This window comes from Dreissena polymorpha, chromosome 4, assembly GCF_020536995.1.
Source record: "Dreissena polymorpha isolate Duluth1 chromosome 4, UMN_Dpol_1.0, whole genome shotgun sequence".
Classification (NCBI taxonomy): Eukaryota; Metazoa; Mollusca; class Bivalvia; order Myida; family Dreissenidae; genus Dreissena; species Dreissena polymorpha.
In genome coordinates, this window is record NC_068358.1 from 101,497,379 (window position 1) to 101,508,781 (window position 11,403).

The 11,403-nt window shown below is 34.4% G+C and overlaps 1 protein-coding gene across 1 annotated transcript; it reads right to left on the minus strand.

Moving 5' to 3' along the window:
* Positions 1-2,077: 2,077 nt before the first annotated feature.
* LOC127879446 (uncharacterized) lies at positions 2,078-4,789 on the minus strand. Its single transcript, XM_052426274.1, has 5 exons — positions 4,736-4,789; positions 3,888-4,073; positions 3,529-3,579; positions 2,886-3,015; positions 2,078-2,468 (listed from the first exon to the last, which is right to left on the minus strand). Exons 1-5 carry the CDS (start codon positions 4,787-4,789, stop codon positions 2,191-2,193), a joined length of 699 nt encoding a protein of 232 aa, XP_052282234.1. The 3' UTR covers positions 2,078-2,190.
* Between the last annotated feature and the right edge of the window lie 6,614 nt (positions 4,790-11,403).

Sequence of the window (11,403 nt, forward strand, 5' to 3'; positions counted from 1 at the left end):
TGATGTCAGTTCGGTTCTTATGTTGGATCGAAATTCAATTGCGCAATAATTGTATATAAAATATAGTCTCTTGTCATATACTCATGGCTGTGGGTATGCTTTTTGTCACTTTGTTTGGCTTGAGCAAATAAAAAGACTGAAGGTCATTGGATGTTTATTGAATACCCTAAACACAGTGATTATCCTTACGTTAAAACCCTGTGTAACTTATACCATTATTTGGCCATTTTGTTTGGCGCAACCGCCTTCATCTATGTTGATATTTGATATAATGTTGAAAGTGTGCGATGCTATATGCCAACTACTGTTCTTTTTGGTCTAAATCATGTAATAAACTGAGATATAAGTTCATATTTTAGACTGGATAAAATGTATTTTGTCCTGATATCATTGAAATACCATGTCCGACATACTAATGCCTTAATTCACGCGTATCAAAGTATGACATAGTGAAGCTGAGTCCATGTTTGTCATTTTCATTAGGTTGCTTATTATAATCACAATATGAAGTAGCATGTGAAAGTTCTTGTGAAATAGTTTGAACATAAAACACTCATATTATTATAATATGTGTGATAATATTATTATAATTAAAGTATTATTATTATAAGGCTAGTTTGGTCATTGTCGGCTAGGGTACCACATAAAAATACCCCGGGTACTCTTAAGTATACTAGATCGTACTCTAGTAACGAAAAAAAAATACCCGTGTATACGTGTGATAAATTGGTCTGTGTCGGCTCATTATTTCACATTTATTATGTTCATATTTATATCAATATTCTGCAAAATACCTCTATGTTATCGAAACTCATACTGAAAAAGCTTGTCGAGGCAGGTTTTGTTCAAAGGGAATTTTGTTTCGTTGTCAGATATCCTTGAACGCCAATTACAATACCGTTTTACGAAATTCGGTGCGAGTTTTACGACAGTGGATTTTGGGCATGAAGAAAACTCGAGTACAGTCCTATATTGGCCGAGTACGTTTAAGTATATTTTCCTTACCCGGGGTACGTTCTAGCATGCTTAAGAGTACCCGGGGTACTGTTAAGTAGTACCCGAGCGGACAATGGCCTGTCGAGCATTACTAAGAGGAAACTTTATCAATTAATAGCACACAAATACCCATTATTGAGTTCATGTGAGTTTTGGTTATCTGTTTATCTTATAACTCAGGTATTTTATTGAAATGATATCAAAGGTAACCTTGAACATTCTGACGTCTTAGATCATACTACGCGTATCAATCGAAAGGAAACTTATAATTTTCTTTCATGTACAACTACCATTTTCTGTCATTATAACATACGAGCACGCAACACACATTAAACAAGAAGAGTTTTAGAATCGAGGATCATAACGATAAGCCTGTCAGAAATTAAACTAGCTCAGAGTCCGTGCTATATACGGACTCGTATTGTATGCCGAAAAACTTTCTTACGCAGTTGATATATTTCTGAACCTAAGGCATTTTGTACAATAGCAGATCAAAGTTAATTCAGCGCTAGATACAATATTTGAGTGAAATCTTGTTGAAAAGATTATAATCAAATGTATTTGGTAAATCTGGTTATTCATGCGCACATGACGAGCATCTCTTTGAGTATTTATTTAAGAAATATGTTTTACGTTTCGTTGTTTTAAACAACGATTTGGAGTTAAGATGCAAAACAAAAGCAGAAACGGAGAGGTTTGACTAAGTGTTGTTTATAAGTCAATCAATAGCGATACAAGTTTCGATTCTTCAATAGTTAAATAAATATTCGTTCAATATACGTGTACACGTTATTGTTATTATCTGCTAATGTTTCGATATCTTTCTGAATTAAAGACGTTTTAATTTGCACTCATTATTAGATAAGTTCATCTCGATGCAACAATGCACACGCAATGTATTTGATTTATGTCCCACAAAACAATCGTATACCATTTTTCATTTCATATTTACATGAAAACATCCTTTATACAAATATAAAATACACAGAGAGTATTCCATTATAAATTTATTTTTTATACAAAAAACAACAATAAACCACACAAAACGTGTTACTAACATTTGTTCAAGCAGTTGTTTTTTTTTATAAAAAGCCAATTGAACGTTGCCTTCCTTACACTTGTTTTTGTTTTATTGAATATGGTCTGGAATCGGAAACATTTTAGTGTCACACTTTGTAATGTTATATCAATAAATTAACCGTGATGTAAAAAGAATGGCCACTCCCAGCCACACACGCAGTCTTGAATCCAGTGCCAGTGCCAACCCCATTCGGCGCAACCCCAGTTCAAGCAGATGCCAAACTTGTCGTAGGCGAAGCAAACCGGTTTCAAGCAGGGCCACCATGCGAAGCGTCTCCAACGGCAGCAGCAGGACCAACGTGGCAATGTGGGCCAGATGGGCAGTTGGACTGATTTACTTAATGCAGCACCACTGATATTAACTGATATTACAGGACCAACGGTGGTAACACCTTTTGTAAAAGAAATATAATTCATATAAATCATAATCCATATTTACATCCGCTTGTTTTGTGTTAGGCAAAATGCCTAGATTACCAGTGTTATTTCTGGTAGGTTGCTCATGAACACCGGATTATGGCAAGACTTTCCTATAAATCTTTGTGTATATCTTATTAATCTTTATGTTCCATTTATGTGTTTCTGTTGTTTCTATTTGCTGTTGTGTGTGCGATGGTGAAACAGTACAGTGCAAGAAAATGCACTTATATCTATAAGTACATATAATAAGACCTTGCACAAACAGTAAACAAACATTTACTCTTACGCATACTGAAAACAATGAGTACCTAATACATTTTTAATACATTCTAGAAGTTTTATTTTAAATATAGATTTTCGGATCTGCATGAATTTTAGTTTCTACTTACCCGTGTTGTCATCGCATGGCACTGCCACCTGCTGCATGATAGGTCTCCCCTTGCAGAACGCCAGAACGTTGTCAGAAACGCGGCCATCGAACGCAACTAGTTTGAAGCAGCGGCCGGGACAGCGGGTTGGCTGTAATTATTATAAGCGTGATATGAATATGCGGATAGATCAAGGAAATTATATATATTTATTGCATTGCGAGCCACAATTGCGTATCAGGAATAATTTCATACAGGCCTATAGGACCTGTGAACAATAAAGGATAATTCTTGTCTCCCTGTAATGAGCATCAGGGAAAAACTTATCACAGGTAAACAAGAACACTTACATGGCATCACTTGGTAAAAATAATAATGTAAAATAATTAATTTAATTGTTTGGTGACTAGGCGTGTAAATCTATAATATGATAGGTTGATACTCGAATTCACCTCATCTATTTTTGTTTTACTTTAAATTTTCTTCAATTGATTTCATATGTGTTACTGATTTTGCGCTTTTAAATGTAAATTTTGTATTTTAAGTTTTAAGGCTATGTTTTATTGATAATACTTATATATATGTGTACACCAATAAAACTTCATATTCTTTCCATTAATAAATATTTATTGTATTGAAGATAATCACGTCCAAATGTACTTACATCTGAGATTATGCAGACATCCCTGTCAGAGGAGATCACGACGATCCAACCCTTAAAGTTAAAGGCCTTTTTATTCAAGCGACATGTACACATACCATCACGTATCATTTACGGTACACTGCTAAGGCGTATTAATTTTCAGAACAGTTGCTACAACCGATTTGAGAAACATAGTAGCATACGTAATATTATCATGGTAAAGAAATGCTTTTAAAGGTTTCAATATTTCAGTTATTGTTTTTGCTTCGTCATAAAGATTTATTTTTTACAAAAGGATCACATTTCACGTGCGAAGAAACGACACAAGTCAAATGCACAAAAAAAGCGAAACACTGAAAATAAGGGCAAACGGTACGTACGTTACTGTTGAGAACGCTCGATACCAGGCTGCCAGTGCTGTTTAACAGCTGCATGCTTTCTCGATCCACCACAACCTTGAACGAGTTGCCTTCTTCATCCGTTAAGGTGTCTGGTGGAGGTGGGGGAGGTCGTGTTGGTGGCGGTGGTGGTGGTGGTGTAGCTAGTTCAGCTGGTTGTAGGATTCGCTGAAAACACACGTCGTTTGTTTAAATACTTGTTCTGAGAACAGAGCGTCAAACTAGTATCTGATATAGAATGGTCTAGCAGTTAAAACATGAAGTTCCAACATCAATTCTCGGTTTCCTGCAACTTATTGGTTGCACATTTCTGAGGTTTGGTATAGAATTTGAAAGAAAGCAGCGTGTGATATATGATGATAACAAATAATTCTTTAAAAAAACGAACGAGTCTTAATTAGTTTTAACCCAAGACCGTATGTGAATTATGTCCCATTCAAACTAAGAGAAAAATACTATCGATAACATAACGAGTGTTATTATAGTTTTGAATTTATCCTTTTAATTAAAACAAATAGAAACAGAAGCTTTAGCAGCAGAAGGTAACTATAAGCAGCTCAAGGTTTTTATTTACGACAAGTGACACCAATTACCAAAAGAGCAAATAAAACGTTATATAACCTCACCGCCTTGAAACGGTCATTCATACTTGATTAATATTTATAAGAAAATATAAAACACATCTAACAGTAAGTATTTAAACCAAAATACAATAAAATCGGAAAAATGTGTATGATTTGTTCAGTTTAATAAAAATATTATAAATCAAAGACTGTGTGCAAACAGAGTAACAAAATAATGTCACCACGTTAAAAACTAATTAAACGAACCTGGGCAAAGGCAGCGGCCACGAAACACAGCAATACAATCGCAAACGAGCGCATCTGTTATGAACAAAATTAAATTATTAATAAACAAATATTAGACTTTAGTAATATACTAAAATGACATTCAAGTAGTGCGGAAAAAATGTCATTATGGTAATTTTATCGAACAGTTATAAGAATGACATTTAACGTATTTCTATATTGTAATATGATACACACACATTTTCAAATTTGTTTAAGGTTATAACTTGAAAGCTTAGAAACTCAAAGTTTAAAAAAATGAACAAAAAATAGCTAACAAAATATCAACTTACTTTTTCAGTTAGAACTAGTCCTGAACTAATACCGAACACTGTCGTTGTCAGCTTTTATTGTGAACGAATGGTAAAGAAATGACCAATCAATAACTTACCTGTAAACTGACTCATTGATATAAACAAATATATTTAAAGACCAATCATAAATGTTTCGTGTACCTTTACGGATATACATGTATGTGAATCATACAAAAAAAAATGATAATTTTAATTGACATTTGTAAAACGATTTTCCGCTTTGATAATCTGTTATCCCGGTTATATAGTTAATGTTGCATAAAATACCTCATCTTTTCACTATCGACGGACGTTATTTTGTATGCGGTTATAACTGATATTTTATGTAAACAAGCCAGTTGTTTTTACGCACGACGTTGCTGCATTTAGAGTCGATTAAAACTTTACGTACATAATGCCTCTTTCTGTAAATTTCCTGTAGGAATATATGATACGAGACCAATATTATTTTGTTGTGTAAAGTATGGAAATATTTAGAGCCATTTAACAGCGTTTTGCATCTTGTTTGCCAACAGTGACGTTTTGAATATCTTCAGGAATACAATCAATATTTTGCAGACAAATGATCCTTGCATAGAACTTTAATTTTAAGCATTTAACTCAATAAAAGCACGGCTGCATCATCGTTTTTAAAGATATTATAAACTGCAATTGTGTAATGCTGAATACTGGTTTCTATATGTGCGGTGTTTTTAGTTTTACGGACAAGACATTAATTTTACATATTCTTATTTAAATAAAGTAACGTCTGCTTTATTTGTGTCTGCTCAGCCACACTAAACATGAGATTGCAGTTTTACACAAACGAATATGTTTCTTTATATCTGATTTATCCAAATATAGTATTCGTGTTTAATAAACGACATTGTATTGGTTTTGTATCCCCATTCACGCGCAATATCCGTATATCATGGTTAATGGACTGAATCACTAACAAAACCTCATTGGTCATACTTGATTCAAATATCTACATTAACGTGTCAACATAAATAAACTCCCATCCGATACGAAATGGGAACGTTAGAATATTGAATGAGTTTAGAAGCATGAATCATATGAATGATGGCATTTGAAATTGAAACGTTTTCAAATGCAAGCATAAAATTAAAACAGAGATTCTGAAGCTTATAATGTAAAACTGGTTTAAGATAATTAAAAAAGTATAAAATTGCGACATTCTATTGCTTGCCTGGGCCACCAATTCCAATTCACTTAGATATGTTTAAAATAAAATGTTGTTTTTAGTATTGATGATTTTGCGTTGGTAACATTCCCTGAAGGGCATCGTTTGACTACTTCATTATGTATTACGTTTAAAGTCCCAATACAGGTCAAATGGCCATTTAGCATGAACAATTAAGCTAGACGTCTGCATGTCTCGTGCAGTTCTAATATTGCAGACAAAGTATATTTCATCCTATAAAAGAAAAAGTTATTTATTTCGTGGAAGCCGTAAAATCTGTCATCCAGTAAAAACTGTTCATAAACATAGCCAAACAAATTGTTGTGTTGCAATTTTCACAAGTTCCATGGTCTTCCTAAATTATTTTACTACTGACCTGTATAGGAATGATAAGTTATTTTGAGGGGCAAATAAGAAGTATGCGTACATCGTTTGAATCATGTGCTGTAAAATATGTAATGTTAAACAGAATGACCTAAAAGATTTTCATAACGAATAAGATTAAAACATAGAATCTGAAACTGCTGGTGCGAAACTGCATTAAGTAAATAACATTAATATATAATGCCCACATTATTTTGTTTGCTAATCCCAATTTCAATTTGTTATTAAGCTTTGTAGTTTATGTTCAACAAAAATGTGGGTTTGTGCATTTATTATTTTGCGTTGGTAGAATTTCTTGAGGTATACCGTTTGATTATTACGTACTATATATTGTTTTAAGTCCCAATAAAGACTTAAATGGCCACATATTGAATGGTAAACCTATACACGTCTCGTACATGTCCAGTATTGCAGACAAATAAAATTGTATCCTTTACGAATAAGTGATTCATTTTGTGAAAACAATTTTATACAAATTCTCTTGTCCAGTAAAACTGTTCACAAACATTGCATTGTTTAATGTTCTATATTTAAATTATTGTACACGTTCCTTGATGTTCATGAAAAATATGACATATAAACTGTATAAAAATTGTATGTCATTTCGAGGATGTGAGAATCTTTTGAATTTTGACAAAATCATTTTCTAAACAATTAACAAACTTACATTCTTGTTATGGGTTACTGACCAATATTAGTCAGATTGCACTCGAGGGAAAAACGCATAACTTAAAACACAAAAGGAGTTATGAAGCACCTAAATAAAAACAAGTGTAATTTATTGCAATGATTGTTTAATTTATTTTAATTTCGACTAAAGCGGATTTTGAAACTCTAAATGTGTAAGGTTTATGTTCTATATGAAATAAATTTAAAGATGAGTTCCTTCCGAACTAATAACGCACAGAAGGAAAGAACGACTGCAGCCTTTACGTAACTATGACGGTAGATTTGGAACTGAAAGAAGTTTTCTCAGGAGTGGACCCAGTGTCGGGGCATCCCCCTCACTGAGAAACCCTTGTAACAACGTGAGCTCTTCTACAACTTCCTCGACTTTTAGAAGCTTTTGACATCAAGTTGCATTGGCAGAGTCAGAGAGGATTCGACATTGCTGAAGGACTGGTGGAAGTCATCCAAGAACTCTACTAAAACGAAAGCAGCACAGTACTTTTCAACGGAAAGATGGGTAACTTCTTTGAGACATCAATGGACGTAAGTCAGGTATATCTGGTCTCCGACTTCCTGTTTAACCTTTTTCTTAAGAAGATAATACAGGATACCATCATCCATGACCACAACATTCTATATTTATTGGTGTCAGACTGATCTCCAACTGGAGATTCGTGATGACATTGACCTCATGGATGGCACCAGCAGTTAATTAAATACATCACCGACGTGCTATGAAAGAGAAAAGAAGCTATTGGATGGAGGACATCACGGAGAAGTCGAAGATCATGGTGAACAGCACGAGCAACACCTGTGCAGACACCACCATCAACAGCGAAAAGCTCGAAGAAGTGACTATCTTCTGGTTCTTTGGAGCGACCCTGTCAAACGTTGTTGCCAATACCGCTGAGGTCCCAATTAGAATTGAAAGCAGCTCCACCAGCTTCTCCCATCAAGCTCAGGCTCTACAAGTCCTTCGTAGTCCCCATCCTACTGTTCGGCTACGAGAAATGGACGCTTTAAGTTGACACATACGCAGGATACAGGTCTTTAAACACACGGGTCTCCGAAGACTGCTCCGCATCCCCCTCGTAGACCACAAGACCAACGAGTACGTCCGGAACATGACAGCAGCACTTTTTGGCCAACAAGAACCCCTCCAGACGCGCGTAAAACGTCGAAAGCTGGCTTGGTGTTGACACTTCACCAGGCACATCTCTCAAAAGAGTTTATACGTTGTATTTAAACAAATAAGTGGTAGTATTTTTATAACAAAGCGAGTTATTTTGTCAGTTCGGCTCGTATGTTGGACCAACTTTCAATTGCGCTATAATTGTTTATTTTATATACTCTCTTGGCATATACTCATGACTGTGGGTATGCTATTTTGTCACTTTGTTTGGCTTGAGAAAGGAAAAGACTGTAGGCGGTTGAGTTGGTATTGCATACACTACACACAGTAATTATCCTATATATTAAAACTCTGCGTAACTTTTGGCGCAAGCGTCTTCTTCCATAATGCTGTTTGATCTAATGTTTAGAGAGGGGGATACTATAGGTCAGCTACTGTGTTGTTGTTTGTTTGTCTAAATCATGTTATAAACTGAGATATGAGTTCACATTTATAACTGGATGTAATTTATTTGGTTCCGAACGTCAGTAATATACTATTTCCGACATACTAGTGCCTTAATTAACGCTTATAAAAGTTTTCCATAATGGAGCTGATCCCATGTTTATCGTTTAAAATAATATGAACCGCGCCTAGGAAATACCGCGCTTATTGGATTGGCACGCGCTAATCAGGGGCGACATTTTCGCTGGATTTTCGCTAGGAAGATACTTCCTTTGAACGATATAAAACTCAAAAGTTTTCTCCCTGATAAGCCTGTGCGGACTACACATGCTAATATTTGCCAATACCTTAATGTATATGTGTTAATCCCGTTTTTCCCGTATTTATTCAGATAACAAGATATCTAACTAAATGTATAACACATAAAATAAAAACGTAGATTATGATATTGCTAATCAAATGCTTTTATTAAGATCTATATCATACACGAAAGCCATTTCATTGGTTGCTGGTGTCACCAATGACGTGTGTGCTAAGCTATATGTTTTTGATTTAATGCTATTTTGGAATTTGTGATTGTTATATTCTGCTTGGGTTACATGCCTCCAGGAAAACCTTTTACAAATATATGTAAAATAGTTAACTGTTGACACGCTGGTGTGCGTTTGTCATTACTAAAACATTTTAGAAAGTAGAAAACAAGTCTAAATTAAACAAGTCGCGGTTAAATCTTTTTCTAATATTACATTGATGCACAAATATCCGAATAAGTTCACGCATCAAATGAATCAAGTCCATTCTCCATTTTATAGCCAAAGATCTCCAAAATCTCAAATAAAATCGCATGAAAACTTACACTGATATATATAAAGTACAGCAAGAAATCTAGACATCTAATAGAACAATTAAGACGTATTAATTCGATTACTGGTTAGACAACCATTATCGTTTTGATCTCCGTGTTATTTACTATTACCGTGTAAGAAATACATTTTGTATACATAACTACGGCGGTACTAAATATAAGTCTGCACATGCAATGTATGCCAGACGCGCAAGAGCGGCCCTTGGACTGATCTACTTAATGCAGCATCACTTGCGTCATCATCTGAGTGTGTGACTACAGGATCAATGGTGGTAACACTTTTTGAAAGAGAAATATAATTCATATAATTCATATTCCATAATAACATAAGCTTGTTTCTTGCAAACTAAAATGCAAAAAAAAATATATCAGTGTAATTTCTGGTATGTTGTTAGTTAACAACGGATTGCAAACGTTGCCTATAAATCTTTTTTATATCTTATTATTTTTATATTCTACTGTTGTTTCTAGTTGCTGGTGTGTGTACACTGGTGCAATAGGGATTGCACGTTTATGCACATGTGTATAAGTACATACAATAGGACCTTTCACAAACAGTTAACAAACATTTACTCGTAATAAATGCAATACTTACTTAATTCATATTATTTGTTCAAATAAATTAAAAAAGTTTTATTTTAAATACAGATTTTCGGATCTGCATGAATTTGAGTATCTACGTATCCATGTTCTCATCGCATGGCACTGCCACCTGCTGTATGATAGGTCTACTTGCAGAACGCCAGCACGTTGTCAGAAACGCGGCCATCAAACAGAACTAGCTCAAACAGCGGCCGGGACAGCGGGTGGGCTGTTATCGGGAGCGTGATATGAATATGTGGATAGATCAAAGAAATGACACATCTATTGCTTGAGGGCCACACTTTCTTATAAGATATCATTCCATACATGCTGATAGGACCTGTGATATCTTAAAGGAGGATTTGCCTCCCTGGAATTAACATTTTTTGGAATACTTATCATTGGCAAAAACGAACACGTACATTGCATCGCTTGGAGAAAATAATAATTCAATTTAATTTCTTTATGACTAGGCGCTGAAATCTTCACTCTGCTGTGTTGATACTCAAATTCTCTTCAACTATTTTTGTTTAAGTTTCCTAAATGGATTCCATAAATGTTACTTATTTTGCTTTTAATAGATTTAACTGTAGCATATACCCATATAAATATAAATCTTTTTGTCATTTGTAACAGCATGTTGTTGTCCTGTTAACACATTCGTTATCTTATTATTTTTGCTGTGAAATGCAAATATTGTCAGTTTTAAGCCTCTATTTTGCGTATAATAACTATATATGTACACCGGTATAACTTCATATCATGTACCGGTACTTTCCATTATTACATATTTATTTCATTGAAGTGAATCACGTCCAAATGGGCATACATCTGACATTATGCAGACATCCCACTCAGAAGAGATAACAATTATCCAACCCTTAAAGTTACAAATGCCTTCAAAACCAAGTGACATATCGCATCAGGAAATGAAAATAACTATGATTACTGAAAAGTGGTCCGATTAAATTTATGAAATCGTACATAAAGTATATTGATTTTAAGTTCACTGCTAACGTTTATTATGATTCAGAGCAGTTGCTATAAACGAATTGATAAACATAGCAGCACACGAAA